Here is an 18,405-nt window from a genome sequence, read left to right on the forward strand (position 1 = left end):
TTGACGAGATCTGAAGCGCTCAGGTGTAAGAGCCTCTCTCATCCCCAGCAGTGGGAAACAGTAGACAGATAAGTGCGTCTGTGAGACTGCAGGCATCTCTGTGATCTCCGGGCTCAAGGCTGCACTCGGCGCACTACACAGCGAACTGCACTGCATCATTACCGGATAGGCAAAGGATCTCTCTGTGTCTATGACTCTTTTCCAGCTTTTGTAGCCGTTTACCCATTCTCTCCTGTGCACTTTAATTGGAGAAGCTCGCCAAGATGATGTCCATGAACAGCAAGCAGCCGCATTTCGCCATGCATCCCTCTTTGCCCGAACCGAAGTACACCACCTTGCATTCCAGCTCGGAAGCTATAAGGAGAGCCTGTCTGCAAACTCCACAGGTAAATGATTCCGGAAAACTTTTTCCTTTGTCATTTTTCTTGCTTAGGCTGAGTGTAAGGATGAGCGCTGTCTGTGCGTAATAACAAGGCTGCTTCAAGGCACATTCAGCCAAGAGGCGCACTTAATGTTTTTTTTCACGTGTTCCACAGCAGTCTGTGATCTTTTTGAAAGCACGCTCACGCACAGCCTGGCTTTGCTGTTTTTGTTTTAATTTTTATGACTTGCCGCCTCTGAAGGAATACTCAACTCTGTTATGTGTCGCCAAAAGTCCCGACTGACATGTATATTTATGGTGATTTCTTTCTCTTTCTTCTCCGTGCCTTTCCCGATTCCTCACTAATTTCGTACCCATTCACTCTCCCCTCCTCTTTCCTTTAATTGTCGCCCTTGCAGCTACAGAGCAACATATTCGCGAGCCTGGATGAGACCTTGTTGGCCCGCGCAGAGGCTTTGGCGGCCGTGGACATCGCTGTATCCCAGGGCAAGACGCACCCGTTCAAGCCCGACGCCACCTACCACACGATGAGCACGGTGCCGTGCTCGTCGACGTCCACCGTTCCACTGGCCCATCATCATCATCACCATCACCACCACCACCACCAGAATCTGGAGCCACCGGACATTATGGACCACCTCGGCTCGTCGTCCCTTTCTCTGATGTCCAGTGCTCACGACGGGACAGGCGGAGGTGGCGGGGGAGGCGGAGGTGGCGGCGGAGGGCTCATCTCCACCTCCTCCGGCCACCCGCACTCTCACATGCACGGCTTGGGTCACCTCTCCCACCAGGCAATGAGCATGAATTCGCCGCTAACCCACCATGGGCTCTTACCGGGCCATCACTGTGGAAGTCAAGGCGGCCCAGGGCTAACAAACTCCGGACTTCCCTCTATCAATGACTCGGACACAGACCCAAGGGAGCTGGAGGCTTTCGCGGAGCGCTTCAAGCAGCGGAGGATCAAGCTGGGGGTGACCCAGGCGGACGTGGGCGGCGCTCTGGCTAATCTCAAAATCCCCGGCGTGGGATCACTGAGCCAAAGTACAATTTGTCGATTTGAGTCCTTAACACTCTCCCATAACAACATGATTGCGCTCAAACCCATCCTCCAGGCCTGGCTGGAGGAGGCCGAGGGGGCCCAAAGGGAGAAAATGAGCAAACCTGACATTTTCAACGGAGGGGAAAAGAAACGCAAGAGGACCTCGATAGCGGCCCCAGAAAAGAGGTCTTTGGAGGCTTACTTCGCCGTACAGCCTCGACCGTCGTCCGAGAAAATAGCAGCTATAGCTGAAAAGTTGGACCTGAAAAAAAATGTGGTGCGAGTGTGGTTTTGTAACCAAAGACAGAAGCAGAAGAGGTTGAAATTTTCAGCCGCTCACTGATGGGACAAAAAAAAGAAGAAAAAAATAATAAAGGGGGAAAAAAAAGTGTGACTGAATTTGGGGACCAAGAGACACTAATAAGACACCATTTTCAGTCTTTTGTCTCCAGCGACTTTACACGTTGGTGCACATTGGGCTTAAGAAACCCATTTTATGAGGCTTCATATATCTTGTTTATTTTCACGTTATCGGTGAATGTGAAGTATGCAAATAACAGATTACACAAATTTCGCTCAGTTGTTACGAGGGAAAAGTTTAGCGACGTCGACGTTGCCTTTGAAAACACGTGGAAAGAGGTAATTTGCTTGATACAATAGCGAGTTATTTTCTTCTAGGCCTATTATTTGAAATATAGCCATTTACGAATTACCTCATTGATTGTTAAACTGTGTTTTTGGTTGGATTTTTGTCGTTGTTGGTATAGAATAATTCATGAATCTGTTCATTTATTTATGCGTTAATTTATTCTTATTTGGAGGCTGCAATGAACTCAAATTTAGTTGCAAACTTGTATGGCTAAAGAAAAAAAAAAGAAATAAGGCCTGCATGAAATCTTAATTCACGGGAAGTAATTAAGCCTATACAGGCTGTCATATCTACAGATATATTATTTTGAATTTGCACAAAAGACCCTTTAGGTTGGATAGGTCGGTCATGTCGAAATGGTTTGTATATACAGACATCACTTTATCACGAACTGGAGGTGAGCTCCTGTGTTTTGGAAATAAATTATAGGCTAAGGGTCTATCGACACCATTGGCATCAGAGGGAAAGTTCAAAACAGACCAGAACACGAAAGCCTTGCGTGCTTCATCAGAGTGATATCACAATGAAAAAAAAAAAATCCTTTCATGTGTTTCAGTTTGCAGTGCAAACACTATGCATTGGGGGAAAAAAAGAATCACTGCGTACGGTAGTGCTGTCTGCTGATAGACCTTATTTTGTGGATGGTGTGAGTCACTGTTAAATGCCTGTTTTCACATTGAGATCACTTCGTTGTTTGTCGTGTTAATTGTTACGGAATCGTTGTGTAAGTAATATTTTACTTTTGTGCACAAGTATGTTTACAAAACTGCGGCGACATGTGCATCATGGAAAATGTCCCACTGTCTCCTTCCCTCACTCACAACTTGTCCACTCTCCTCTATTGTCCTCTTACTTTCATTGGTACTCTTCATCCTGTAAGCCAAAATCCAACGGGGAGGTGTGTTCCAGCAATCTTCTAATAAATCAAGGAAAGAAAACCTGGCTGTTCTGGTTGTGATTGGGCACACACCGAGCACCGCTGTTTATGCTTTAGAGAAAACATTGGTAAAATAGACATGGTCACAACTCCATTTAAATTGAGACCTTATTTGATTTTTTATATCAGTTTGGATGTGATCTGAAAAAAAAAAGCAGCCTTACTGTGTTATTTTTTTTTATTTATGATCGACATAAAGCTTAATCAATCGAAATACTGGATGTGTGTGCGTCTAATTTAGGAGCAGAAATTCCAAATCTGAAAAAAAAAGAATAATTATAATGATGATAATCATTATAATAATAACTTAAAGTAGAACTCTAAAGCCTTTCAAAATAGTGTCTATAGGCAATACGTCATTATACATTAGTGATAGGAATAAGACACGTGGTCATACTGTGGTATTTTGTAAATGCATTTTTTAATGTTTGGCACAAACAACAGTTTTACTTACAGGATGAAACGTTGTTCCATCAGTTTCTTGAAATTTATTTAAGCAACAGTAAGTTACCGCCTTTTTGCATTTTAGTGAAACAGGCCTCCCCTGTGCAATCAACATTTGATGAATTTACACAGTATAGAGACAGAAACATTAAAACAACTCTAACTCCACAGAAAGAGGGAAAGGCACGAGCAGGGGTATGGTTTATTTGTTTAATTTGAATATGTATTGGCTCCCTCAAATATTTCTGTTCATTCCTGACCTGTAGATATTATTTTGCCTTTTATGGTGGGCTTTTTTCTCTCCCTGCATTCAGACCCTTGAAAGCGAATTTTTACAAGCATGTAATGCAATATTAATCACGGTTTGCTGATATAAAATGCAATACTTTCAGTCAGCTTTCGGGGCTTTCAGGAGATGCAGGCGGTTGAAGAAGGTCGCTGTTAAACAGCAGAGAAGGCAGCTCCTTATTGCTTTTCTTTAGCTTTTGGCTACATGGACGCAAGAGTGGGCAGTTCCTAAACGTGAGTATTTTTTTGTCTTTCAAAAAGAACCCCCCCCCCCTTTTTTTTTGGTGGTGGTGGTGGGGGTCTTTTAGAGCGGACACCATGAAACTGTTCAAATCCATACTGATCTCTGGCTTCATTCGTTGAAGAATCTATTAAGAATCTGAAAATCATAATCGTAACGTAAGAATGAAAGAACTAAAGTAAATATATCTTTAAGGACATTTTACCTTGTGTTGAAGACTATATCACCGCCCTACAAACTCTGAGGTTGAATTGGAGTTAGAGTTGTATTTCTTGACTGACGCTAAATCATAGACGAATCTCAACAGCTAATGCAATAACTGATGCTTAATGCCTTTAATGTTTCCGACATGCACATGCGTGACCTCTATCTATCTATCTATCTATCTATCTATCTATCTATCTATCTATCTATCTATCGTTTTCTCATTCGTTTGTTCGTTCAAAGTTTCCTCATCTAACACAACCTCCCGACAGTAGCCTACTCAGCACCGCTGGCGCTGAAAACTCTCTACCAGCAGCACCGCACACGCCACATGGCGCATGATTTCAGCACCACGAACAGCTCCGTTGGCGGGTTGAAGAGTAATGCATTATTGAAAGCCTATATCAAACGGCTCTGGGGTGCTGTCTCTCTGCGCTGGGGCTCTGGATGAAGTCGGACTGTCTGCCTGCACAATAGCCTCTAATATGTTAATGGCCGTAGGGGATGCCTGAGGTACTGTCCCCAGCTGCCTCGCCTACCATATGTCAGGCCGTTACGACAGAGTCCTCTATTAATCAGGGGGATATTTCATCGGAAACTTCACCGATATCATAACCCTTAAAGCTCTATCAATACTGAGCCGCACGCCTGATCACATCCTTACTGCCTGGGCCTGAAAGGGCCCTCCTATTTATGCATGTCTGGCTCGTTTAGGTGACCCCCGCCCCCTTCTCGCACCCTCCCCAGCAAGCCCCATCCCATGATGCTTTGGGTGTGCTGTTTGAGCTTTATAGTAGTGGAAAAACAATCTCAAATTACAGATGAATCCCATTAAAAAACATCAACGTAACAGTTATTTGTCACAATTGGGACTTTTATTCTTCTCATTATGATCATTCTTGTTATAATAAAATAATAATAATAATATCAATAATAATAATTATTATCATTAATAATAATATCTTATAACAGTTTTTACGATAGGCTACAAACTCAACGGCATTAGTTACCTTCTCTCCTTCTACCTTTGTATTCTTACGTAGGCCATGATGGATTATTCGTGGAGCCTTCCAAAGGATCCCATAACTTAATTCCTTCAGGCTACAAGTCGGGGGAGTAATTAATCTATACCGTGAATGTAAATAAAAGGAAATTGGATTCCTGACAGACGAAATGAGAGAGTCTCTGACACCACCTCGGCAAATAATGATGTCACCACACGTTATGGTAACGTGGGCGCTTAGATTTACGAGCGTGAGACTTTTTTACTATGGCTCAAAGCGGAGGAGTGTGAGCCTTCCCTAATCGCAGCTGTTAGGTCGCCCATGTTAGGATGGATTAGATCGTTACAATTAAAACGTGACGATCTGCTGTCAAAAGAAAGAGCGACATCACTCTGCGCTGGTTCTGTTTTTCTTCTTGAATTGGGTTACTGCCCTCGTTTTTGACGTCGTTTTACTTCTGGAGTGTCTTGAAACAAACTAAAAAAAAAAAAAAAAAGAAAAAAGAAAAAAAAAGCTCCCACGGAGAGCACCCTTAATCTAACAAAGCGCAAGTAGGTTGGCCTTTGGACGGAAATGTCAAACCTGGGAAGTGGATGGGTAGATCCCCCAGATCTGCACTCATTTCCCATATATATTTGCTCAATAATCCGCTGTGGCAGCCCTCTATCGCCGGGGACCGGGTTTGAGAGGCAACGGTGTTGACACAGGGGTATATTTCAATCACAGAGGGTTCAGAGTCAGACGAAGAGATTATTTGTCTAATAAATCCGTCATTTAGTAAGAAAAATATTTGATCTTGAGGGACTGACCTCTTGTCATGTAGCTACTGACAATGAAAATGGGTATGGATGCTTCACGGGTATGCAGGTAACTTTCATTTCAAAAAGCACAATTTAGATTCATATTCGTATGTAGCACACACATAAACAGATCACAGTAGCATATGAGCTCACCCCTTCTTGGGGTGAGCTGGATGACCAAAAACGTTATGTAAGTCAAGATAATAAATGAATTAAGTGTCCATATGATTCAATTTCTATAATAAAATATTCATATACGATGTTTAAATTTTAAGTTTTGGAAGTAGTGAATATACCTATGTACCACTTGCACTTCAGTCGTAGTGGCCTTAAAACAAAGCCAATAATTAAGAGTCATCACTCTGATGAATATATACACCAAAAACCATTCTGTCTTTGTGGTAATTCACCATTAGGGAAATGCATTTCCCAGCATTTTACCCTAACCCTAAACATAAAACTAACTCTAACAGTATCCTAATTCTAAGCCTAACCATAAAATCAAGTTTTGGTCTTTAAAACAACTATTTAAACATGTGTGGCCTACCATTTGGTCCTCAAAAGTATAGTGGACTCCTCATCTTTTGGGTAAAGAAAAAAAAAACCACACTAAATAATAATAATGATAAAAGCCAACAATATGAGAGTTCACAATGAAATCCAAACTCTAACAGTAGATATCACAAAAGTGATAAATTGTTATGTTGATACTTCATATATTCTTCAAATAGTTCTGGCACTTAAATTTGTAAAACACAAAAAATCAATCATTCATATGAGCTGTAAAAAGTTGTCCTTCTTTCCATTGCAGTTTATGTATGTATTTTTGATCCATTTGAAACAGCATTTTGTTGATGCACATAAAAGCACACTGATTAGCCTTTTAAAAGCTTCCAAAAGCCATCAAACTGCCTTTTTAGTTTCAACTTTGATGAGTGAGAACGCCTAATAAAGGAAATTACCTGCTGTGGTGTTTAACTGCAAAAACCTGCATATGTGACTAAATATGACTTAAAATCCCCCAAATCTCCCTTCCATTAACTCACCTTTTTTTTTTTTTATGACACACTGCAGACCCTTTGCATCCCCTGGATACTTTGTATCTACTTTGTAGAAAATATGACACCATGCTGTAAGAGATGTACACTCGTCAAATTCTCACAGGAGAGCTTAATTTGAACTTAATCCATATTTAGATCTAGAAACCAAATACGTCATGACGACAAAATAAACTAGAAAACTACGAGGTTTATTCCCATCCAACCCATTCTCCCATGACTGCATGGATCAACCGTTTGACAACTGATAAAGTGCAGCACTAAAACATCAAAAACACTTGTCAGTCTGCACTGGTTCGTCACCTCGCTCTGAAATCACGTATTGCCACCTAAATGTCACTTTATGCAAAACCTGCCTTACTACCTAAATGTCATTTATTTCCCAATCCCTGCCTTCTGAGAGCCGCCGTAGCCCCGGGCGTCGTGCCCTTTGAACTCTGGTATTGAAGCCATTTCCCTGTCGTCGTTACCCACACGTGCAGCGGACAGAAGGCGCGTGGCAAAAAGACGAGCACGCGACCGGAAGCGCAGGGAAAAGATGCACCAATATAAGGGGCAAGTGTAAATCGGGAAAAAAAAGAGAAGGAAAAGTAAAAAAAAAAAAAAGAAGCAAGGGAAGTTTAGCCTCCAAACGTTGCCAGGATATTTCTTGTGTCAAACAGACCAGGTGTTAATAAAAGCAAACGTAAAATACTATTTTTGTCCATTACATTGTTTGCTTTTATGTTAACATACTTTTCAGTTTTGAAAAACCTGACACGGAAGCCTTTCGCCTCGAGTCACTGGAAATAATCAAATAATGAAGCTAACTAAAGCTGCGGCGTGGCTAATTATTAACAGCCCGCAGCTCATTAATTTCATCGACGTTTTAGATGTATATTGCTTTTATTCTTTGTCCTTACCAAACAATGAAAGAAGACGATAGTACGTTTAACTGATCTTATTTTGGTGCCTGTGAAAAGCCTACAATTTTTGATCCCATGCATAAACAATGTTTACTTTAACCTAAACATTTCTAGGCTACAGTCATATTTACATGTTTGCATCTACAGATAAGAAAGCCTGCATAATACCATTCACGATGCCAGGCTCAACTCTTCAAGTATCAAACAGAAAATAGATAATTTTGTACAAAAGAAATAATACCAACTGTTCTCCCCATTTGTCGCTGACCTTGGTGCTGATTATCACTGCACGGTTCTCTCGGGGAGAGCCTCCACGTTTTGATTCTCAGCTTCTCTAAAGTTTGAAGCTGAAGTTTTTCATACTCTTATTGTTAACTCTTCAGTTAGTTAATTTAACTTATATAAAAGGGAAACATCATAAACTACATCAAGATCATTTAAAGCCCACAATTGTAACCTATTTTAGATTTGACAGCGTTTATTCCACTCTCTATACATTACCACAGGTACATTTTTTTTATTTCAATTAAATTAATATTTTTTCCAAATCGCTATAACCTTTTTTTTTTTTTTTTTTTTTTTTTTAATGCTAGCGCGTATTTAATGTGTAGTTTTTCGTGTGGGAGATGAAAGGGCATTTCATGATGCTGAGAAAGCCCAGTTCCACATTGGAAGATATTGAATATCTTCCTGTACACATGGACTTCGATAATGAGAAGAGTGTCGGCCACCATTTGCCCGCCGCCACGCCATCAAATATTCATCACTGTTGATTAAACAGCCGGCAGCTGCCGATCGGCCGGGTGTCAAATTTGTATCCAGCTGCCTCTATACACATCCAGCCTGAATACACTGGACTATAGTGCCCTGAAATGTTCCACGAAATTATACAGAAGTTTACCGGGTACGTAACCCGCAAGTATAGGAACATGTGCGCAGGGTGGGTGGGTGGGGGGGGGGGGGGGGGGGGGGGGGGTGACAGGCTTTCACTTTTCACTTGCACTCTCAAAATATTGCGAGGCTAAAAAGGACATTTACGTTTAAATCCCTTGACCATCAGCTAGAATGACAGAAAGACAAATGCCTGCATGTGTGTGTGGGTCTGTGTATCTATGTGTGCGAGAGTGAGAGGTTACTGTGAGGCACGTTAAATATTTCATGAGTTGTTAGAGGTTGGGGCAGAGAGGGAAGACTGCCCAGGAAGGTTGGTTCAACTCATTTGCTGAACTCGAGCTTGGAAGCATGCAGGGGAACAAATGTTGATGCAGTCACACGCACACACACCCCTACACGAGCCCAGATCTGTTGAGAGAGTACAACAGCAGTAGTACTACTGGCATGTTTTCAGTCTTTGACAAGGATGTTCTTTCCTGTTCTAATGCTGCTCATCAAAAGGACTCAAATCCAATGGACTGCTTCAGAAAACACACAAAGACTGATTTAAGTGTGGACAAACTTTTTGTTGCAATGTAAAGGTTGAAATCACCCTCTAATAAAGCCTTAGCTGATAGAATGTGGCCAAACAACAGAAACACATTCTAAAAAATATCAATAATTTTCAAGTAATTAGAGTGATGCAAGTTCATACAGTGTCAGATCTAAACCCCAAACCCTAAAGAAAAATAAAGATTTTTTTTCTAACATTCGTCCTTCATGCAGCTTCATGGTGAGCTTAGAATGTGAATAAAACTGATCAACTGACACTAGTCTCAGTAGATGACATCAGCAGATAAAATATTCAGTTTGTAATAATATAAAAGAAAAATAGATAAAAATGTGTTCATAATAGGAACAGAAAAAAACCCAATATATTTCTTTAATAGATAACTAAATAATAGACAGGCATACTGAGAAGAAAATTTTTTTTTTAGTTTATTTTCCTCCAAGCCATGGTCTTAATGTAACTGATTGGAAGCATGAATCTAAATAAAATGCCATGATGTTCATTGGTCTACTCACATTAATATAGATCGCTGGTATCTGTTTCTTGCCTGATAACTCATTTTGCATAATTTACACTAAATGAACCAAAATTCCATCCTAAAACTAAAGAATCTACACATCTGTGGCACATCCAGTGCACTGGGCAGGATGTTTGGAAGAAATATGCAAAAGACAGCATTCAACATAATAAGGAAGTGTCTCAGAGCGAGAGAGAGACAAGACAGAAAGAGGGCTCAGCTTACTGGTCATTGATCTTATTAGACTCTTGCTACCCAGAGTGGAATATCATCCTCTAGATCCCCTTACTGGAATATCCAACTCATGACACAGCTTTTAAATCAGCAACTCAACTTGAGTGTCATCAGTCGACCTAACACCCAACAATGATGACAAGCCCTGCATGACAGCTTGACAGTCATGTCTCTTTTTAAAAGAAAATTCAGAGATGTGGCATGAAGGAAAGATAATATTTTTCAGAATTGAAAAGAATAGACCGTGTAACTGCCCGTTGCTATTTCTACTACATCCAACAGACACTGCAACTCTCCCTATCACACAAAACATTGTGTAATAATCATGATCACACCCATGAGACACCCACTGAGTGCCTCCAGGACCTCATGTAAGTTCCAGCCATTTTTGACATCTTTCATCGATACCACATGTTCTGACATTGATTGCGATGTCCTCAGCGGCCTGACTTCCCACCTTGCAGGTCACACGGTGTGAAATCAGCTCTCCTGTTTATTACTCTGGGGACCTCATCGGTTTCTCAGAAGACTGACAGCTTTGACAGGTGGAGCTGGAGTCGACTTTGACAAAGTACTGATTAGCCTGTCAGTGTAAATGGAGGAAAGCTAAGAACTATGTAAAATTCATTCACTCCCTCCCTGTGAGCTAGACAGGTAGCTGAATGAATGCATCACTTTATCGAGCTTGGTAGGTTGACACGACTAATTACGCTTGCGTTATAAGCAGGAGTCACACTGACGGGCCTCAGCAAGAGTTTCAGAGCACAGTTGTGGTGTCATTAATGGGATCAGTTTGTCCTTCAAGCCTCTGGCTTAGAGAGCTTTTGTTTGAAATAAGTATGATCCAATTATTGACCCTTATCTGTGTCAATTCATCAGGGAAAGAAAATCTAAGCGGGATGATTCTGGCAAATTTACTTTAAAAAATGTTTTTTTAATATCAGTCATAGTTCAGAGAAGTATTTACCAACTTGATTAATATGAGGGTAACTCACTCATACACAGTCATGTGAAGAAGAATTTGAAGGATTTATGTAAACAGACATTACTGCATGAAGGACGTCTAAAATCAGATAAATACAACTTTATATGAATAATAACACATTCCATATTTTACCTTGTCATTATTTATTGAACAAAAACTAAGCCAAAATGCAGAGGCGGTGTGAAAAAAAAACATAGTGCACCCTTGCTGCTTCCATTGTAATGCAGAGGGTAGTAACCACCAGGTGCTACTAATCAAATGCACTTCATTAACCGATGATCAACATGTGTGAGCACCTCTATAAAGGTAGAGAAAAGGTTTCTGGAGCATTCAGGTGTGTGTTAATACAATGTCCAAATGCAAAAATATCAGCAGTGATCACCTGGCAGGTGAGGCCATTTTAAAACAATTTGGATTCCATCATTCTACAATGAAAAAGAATGTTCAGAAGTTACAAGGCAGTTGCCAATTTTCCCAGGAGTTCATCACTAGGTCAGAGTGATAAAAAATAATAAGCATTTGAGCACAAATACCTCATATAAATTGTCACGGTGGTGGAGGGCTGATGAGTTGGACTTGCTTTGCAGCTAAAGGACCGAGAGACCTGGCACCTTATGGTTATAAAGTCAACCATGAGTTCCTCTGATAAACTTCAGATACATTAGACTTTAAAAACTGAATCAACCTCTTTAATTACATTCTATTGGTAATCTTAATCCAGATTTTTCTTTTAACAAAAATCTTGATTTAACATATTCAGAAAGTTCTTAGCATATATTAATTCAAGAGATTAAATGACAGAATCCTAAGAATAGCCTGAACTTCAAGACATCCCTTACCTCAAACCTCAGTAGACCAAACTACTGTTGATACCTCCTCTAATTACAGAGATTGACTGTTAAGCAATATCATCTGTGTGATTCCCCTCCAAACCTCACATCTACACCCTACAAGTAACCCTGTCTCACACAGTCAGGATCCAAATATCAGCCACTTATTGACCATTGTGACAAATGGCATGGCAGGGGGGAGGAGGGAGGAGCGGCAGTCTGGGGAGAGGGGAAGGTGGGGAGATAAAGTGTACCACTGAATAATTCAGAATGAAAACACAGAGGAAATCGATCACGATACCAAAATCGGATATTAATAGCAAATGACACTCTAATGTTTGGTGGAAGATGTGTGTTTGTGTCTGTGACAGTAAGGCAACTTATTTGGTATGTGTCATGTGGATGAACTGAATCTGTGAACTCACTTGGCTTTTATTTTATGGCTTTAAAAAAGAACCATCTGCACAGAAGTGTAATGTTGTCTGTGTTAGTTAGACATTTAAGAGTTGCTAACTAATTAACACTACATTGGATTTTATAATTGACAATCATGTCCCTTTGGTGGTCAATTACCCACTCTAATCAAATGACTCAGCCAAATGTAGCAGTCTTGTTATAACTCAATTAAAACAAATGCTCTCTGTGGTGGGGACTTTGAAAGTGAAAGAGACCGGGGGTGGTGGGGTGCTGCCACTATATCATCAGGTAATTAATATTTTCATTAACTTGTTCTCTGTTGAGCTGCGACCTGCCTCTGATCATTTCATTTCCCCTCCATGGGTTCAATACTATGGCGGCTCCATAATTAGTTTGATTTATACCTGCCTCCTGTAATGAAGGAGAGCGCTCGCTCCTTCCTCTTCGTTCTACCGAGTGCTGCTGCTCCACTCGCACTCCTCTAACATCCAATAAATTTGCCAGGTTGGACATGGAAGCAATAGACCTCAGAGTATTGAGACAGCTCATGAACAAGAAACAGAGACATGGTTTATGAAAAATTCACACCTGGATCTTTGAGGGATTGAGGACGGGTTTGTGTGTAAGGAAACATGGCTTATTAAAGATTGAAGCATACATACATGATTCTTTTCTGCCTCAAATCTGAACGTATTGATAGTTGTACCCCGAAGCTTTTGGGATTAAAAGAAATGCAGCCACAGATATAGAAGGCATCAAAAACCAAAGGAGGAAAACATGTATATTGATTGTTCATGATCATTGTGAATGATGGTTAAAATCTGAGTACTTATGTGCTTTTGGAAAAATAAAGATCTTAGGTCAATGTGATATACTATTTTCAAAACCAGTGCATACAATACAACCCACCGTATTAGCTGCATGACTTCGGCAGCTTTACACTCGACAGGGTACCACAGCAGAGCACATGAATGATTTCAGCATTAATAATGCTCCATTGATTATTGTTCTGCTGTTTAAAGGTGAATGGCAAAGCTTTCTGAGCAGCAGGGGAGGGAGAAGCCTGTGTGTCTCAGGGAAGGCCCGATTTACATTTTGGAAAGTGCACCTGATTCCCGGGGGGGTTGCGTATCGTTTTCAGTCAATACTGACTCTGAACTTTCTTTGTTGTGGAAGACTCACCAGTCCGCGGGCTGCATTATAGTTGCTTAACATTCTTCAGTACCGCTTGTGTTTTGTAGAAAACCCATGTGTATTCCATTGTTCTTCACACTTTAATCAGTATGAGTGAAACATGAAGATTACATTAATTTATTCTAATCCTAACACCCAGATTATTTCAAACATCTCCACCAGCTGCAACATGTTTGTCAGATTGCCTGAGTTCAAGAAGGCAGTGAGTTTCAGGGTTGGTTTTCCTACTGTTGGCTGACAATTTTGCTGAACACATTATTCATGGCCAAAATAGGACTGCAACAGATCTGCAGCCTACTTAAGAAGCAAGCCTCTTCTTCTGAAGAGCAAAGCCTTGTGCCAACAACTGCCCTCCAGCTAGCTCTGCATTAAGGTTATCTCAGAATCATGAGTTTTCGGAAGGTAATTGTCAGCACAATACACACAGCACAGCACAGAAGTAAAAAAAAAAAGGATCAACTTTCACTTGATCCTACAATGTTTGCTCCAAGAACAAATGTACAAAAGTGAATATGCTTTAATTCCGAGCATGTGAAGCAATTAGATAACTTGACATGAAATGTTGCTGCTGGGGAGATTTGTATTTGTTGCGGCACGGTGCATAAAAACTGATCGACTTTGCATTATAATCATGACATCAAGACATTTTGACTTCAAATAGGACAAGCACAGTTGTATTTTTGAAAGCTGCATTCAACTAACACTAGTTGTTTTTTCTGCATGTTCTTTAACTAACCAGCATGCACAGGTTACTCTATGTGTAAATATTTGATCAGATATTGCAAGTCATATGATCATTATAATATTCAACAGTTATATCACAGTTTCTTTATATTGTGCAGCCCCAGTTTGTATCAATGTATTCTACAACCTCAGCTCCAAAAAAAGTTGGGACACTGAGTATTAGCTTATCTTGAATGATGGCAGCAACATATCTCAAAAAAGTTGGAACAGGGCCATGCGCTGGGTAGGCCCTTCTTCATTTAACAACTGTCTGTAAACGTCTGGGAACTGAGGGGGAGACCTTAAGGAGAGAAATATTGTCCAATTCTTGTCTGATATAGCATTACAGTTACTCAGCTGTTCTGGATCTTGTTTGTCATGTTTTGTGTTTCGTTACGTACCAAAAGTTTTCAATTGAATAAAAGTATGGACTGCAGGTAGAACAGTCCATCACGCTCTTCTACAACAAAGTCATGCTGTTGTAATAAATGCAGCATGTTGACACATGCCAACATTGTCTTGCTGAAATATGCATAATCTGAATGAGAGGACATGTTGCTCTAAAATGTGCATCTACCTTTAACCATTTACAGATGTGCAAGTTGCCAGTAAGATGGGCACTAATCCACCCCCATGCTTCCAGAGTTGCAGGTTTTTGAACTGGGAAATGAGAACAAGCTGGATGGTCCCTCCCGTCTTTAGTCCAGAGGTTGCAGTACCAAGGGTTTCCAAAAAGAATCTGAAATTTGTATTTGTATATCCACAGAACAGCTATCCACTTTGCCTCGGTCCATTTTAAATGATCGTTGGCCAAGAGTAGATGGTGGCTCTTCTGGATCATGTTCATATATGGCTCCTTCTTTGCATGATGGAGCTTTAGACAGCATGTGTGGATGGCACCATGAACTATTTTCACAGGCAATGGTTTCTGGAAATGTTCCTGAGACCCTGCAGTAATTTCTACGACGGAATTATGACCGCTTTTAATGCAGTTCTGCCTAACGGCCCGAAGATCACAGGCATCCAATATTGATTTTCAGCTGTGCTCCTCATGCACAGAGATGCCTTAAGATTCTCAGAATCTTCTCATGATTTTATGTACTGTAGATCATGGAATATTATAAGATTAGAGTCTGTGCAATTTTACACTGAGTTTCTTTATTCTGAAATTGCTCCAAAATTTGTAGATGCATTTTTTGCAGATTGCAGAACCTCTGCTCATCTTTACTTCTGACAGACTCTCCTTCTTTAAAGGTGCTCTTTATAAACTCAGTTGTACTACTTGTCAGTTAATCTAATTAGTAGCACCATGTTTCTCCAGCTATTCCTTTTTAAGCGTCACATACTTTTCCAGCCTTTTGTTTCCCCAACCCAAGATGTTTTAATCATGTTGTTGCCATCAAATTCAAGATTAGCTAATATTTTTCAAGAAATAGTACATTTCTTATTTATAGTATCTTATATATGTTCAGAGTTCCATTGTTAATAAAATGTTGGCTTAAAAGTTTTGCAAATCAATACATTTATTTACATTTTATACATCATGCTAACTTCTTTGGAATTCCATAAACATCTTGTCGAGGAAGGAGTTCAGTTAGCCCCACAGGATGGGGCATGCGGATCAATAAGTAACAGCAAACAAAGGATAAATGGCAGTGGCAGGAAATACTACATGTTCCAGGTTTCACAGGAGCCAAAGCCAGGCATGCGGAAACATAAAGATAATCTTCAGTGCCACATAAAATGGAGCCAAATTAGCAAGCTGGCCAGACTGTCCATCGTTGCATCTCTCAGGCACATTTAGCCAGCAATGAATGCAGCTCTTTCTACCATTTCCCCTTAATCAATTATTGATGGTAATTATTATGGCGCGCTTAGTCTGCACCATAACAATATATTCTTAACAAGAAACAAGTCAATGTGCATTCTCTCAAGTGATCATTACTTTCTTATGGGATGCTCTTGGTTTGAGCAGCAAGTTTTCCATACATGATGAATTAAATGACTACAGTTAGTTTCATGGCTCATACAACGGTGCTCAAAAAAAGCTAACGTATGATCATTAACCAGACATGATTGATTATTTAGTAATGAGTAAATTATCAAAGTGTCCGTTAATCATTATCATCGTTTAATTTGAAATGAATAGTTAGTTTTTGTAAAACATGAGATGTAACCACTAATAAATACAAAATGAAATCTATATATTTCTTCACTTTTAGAAAATGTACTTGATCCAACAGTTCAATAAAGCATTTGAATAATGGATAAAAAAGAATGAATTGAAAAGTAAAACATTAAGATAAAATTCTTTATACTTCTTCATACATATGTAAGGCATGCTGAGAATTACTGCCCTTTTGAATCACACAAGGAAACTCAGCACAAACTGCTAGTTTAAAATGAGTCATTCGTCAAACAGCATGTCCCATATATGTAAACCTTCACTAAGCTCAAACAAAGAAACAGACAAAAAATAACAAAAACTAAACAGCTCTCTCACTTCTGACTATGATCTCGGCCTTCCTGTCCTCTTTTTCCCCTTCCATTTCAACGGAAGGCCCTAGTTTGCTGTCTTCCAGCGCCGCAGGGCATGGAGCTAGCCGGCGGTGAGTTTCCATCAATTAGTGCACCCCTGCGGCCTCATGGCAGAACCCACCTTTGACTGCAGAGAGATATTGATTAGTTCAGCTGCACTGTCAGGTCTGCAGTGAGCATGGCCGGGTGATCCAAGGCCTTCACCAGAGACAAGATCATGTCGAGTTTTTGACACATGTAAGCACACACATATACACACAGGCATATGCATGCAGGCAAGCACGTATATATACACACACACAGGTATAACTCAAATGTGCACATTCACACATGAACACATACAAATGCAATGAAATGTGCTCTCTCAGATGAATGCAAGGTTTGAGAGAGGGAAGATAAGAGAAGTCCACAAGAGTTGCCTGTCAGGAGAGTGATGGCTGAGAACTGACAAGTGCTTGTTAGTTTTTTCCTCAACCTGGTAGAGTTCCTATGAAAACAACAAGATGGAGAGCCTCTACTCTCACTGAAAGATGGAACTTTATTAGTAAAAACTATTTACTGCACAATCGAAAAAGCTACTGAGCACAAGGTTCCCAACAGAAACAGCTCTCTCTAACGGCTGGTTAAAACACAGAAAATATACACAGCGTATGACAGCACATAAACGACAAGGGAATTATTATTAAAGGTGTTTCAATGTACAAAGCTGCACATTAACTCAGAGATCATGAAGCGGCTCAAAGTACCAGATAGCTGGAGGCACGATAGAGGAATAAATCTGTATTTCTGTTGTATTACTGGTATTTAAGTATTGACAAAACCTACGTGTTCTTGGGAGCCTCTGATTTTCGCAATGATGTAATCAATGGCAACTCCACAGGTACTCACCCATTGGACTGGACTCACCTCTTTCGGAACCATTTCAAGGCCAAACAGAACCACAACATACAGTTTTGTTATTAAACTCTGAGCCGAATTTTAATTGACAGACTGCATGATTCTCAGTCAAAAGTTGTAACAGACCTTGTATTGTCACAATAATGCCAAAACTGAAAACCCATATAAACTGAGCTCAAGACAACAACAACAATAAAAAAAAAATGTTTCAACCCAGATTATGAGAAATGAACAGAATGGGAAAGTGCAACGGCTCACCATCAGCCCTGGTAAGGTTTATGGCAGGTCAAAACGGGTACTGCTACCCTGCACACACTGAATGGCAAAAAAAATAAACATATTACCTATTTAGGTACCAAAATAAACAATGCTCAATTGCTTCAGATTCAACTATGAAACATTTCTGCTTTTTTGTCCAAAATCTAGTAATATTTTGCATAACTAATTGTTGGTTAGTTGGATATTAATATAAACTTGTACTCTTGAATGTCGCCATGAATCTTTCTTTTTTAAATTTTTGGGGAATTTTCTAATTTTCCTCTGCAGTTATATTAATGCTCTTGATGGACCGCTTGACTCAAAATAATTTAACTGTGAGGAACTGATCAAATTACTTCAAACATGTGTACAGGGTGTGGAAAGATTTCCACTTGAGAAATGTGTAAAAAAAGAGTG

The 18,405-nt window shown here is 40.1% G+C and overlaps 1 protein-coding gene and 1 long non-coding RNA gene across 2 annotated transcripts in view; one reads left to right on the top strand and one right to left on the bottom strand.

The window, feature by feature from the left end:
- LOC142401994 (uncharacterized) overlaps positions 1 to 18,405 on the bottom strand; it is a 38,132-nt gene that overhangs the window by 5,520 nt on the left and 14,207 nt on the right. The gene's annotated exons all lie outside the window — the stretch shown is intronic.
- On the top strand, positions 264 to 2,032 carry pou4f1 (POU class 4 homeobox 1). The gene is made up of 2 exons (XM_075470664.1): positions 264 to 386; positions 781 to 2,032. The coding sequence occupies exons 1-2, from the start codon at positions 264 to 266 to the stop codon at positions 1,762 to 1,764; spliced, it is 1,107 nt and encodes a 368-aa protein (XP_075326779.1). The 3' UTR covers positions 1,765 to 2,032.

The sequence above is a fragment of the Odontesthes bonariensis genome, chromosome 1 (assembly GCF_027942865.1).
Source record: "Odontesthes bonariensis isolate fOdoBon6 chromosome 1, fOdoBon6.hap1, whole genome shotgun sequence".
In the NCBI taxonomy this organism is placed as follows: Eukaryota; Metazoa; Chordata; class Actinopteri; order Atheriniformes; family Atherinopsidae; genus Odontesthes; species Odontesthes bonariensis.

Excerpts from the sequence above, each read along its gene's own strand:
- pou4f1 (XM_075470664.1), top strand. The coding sequence starts at position 264 with ATGATGTCCATGAACAGCAAGCAGCCGCATTTCGCCATGCATCCCTCT. Across the intron at positions 387-780 it reads CCTGTCTGCAAACTCCACAG|CTACAGAGCAACATATTCGC; the intron begins GTAAATGATTCC and ends TCGCCCTTGCAG.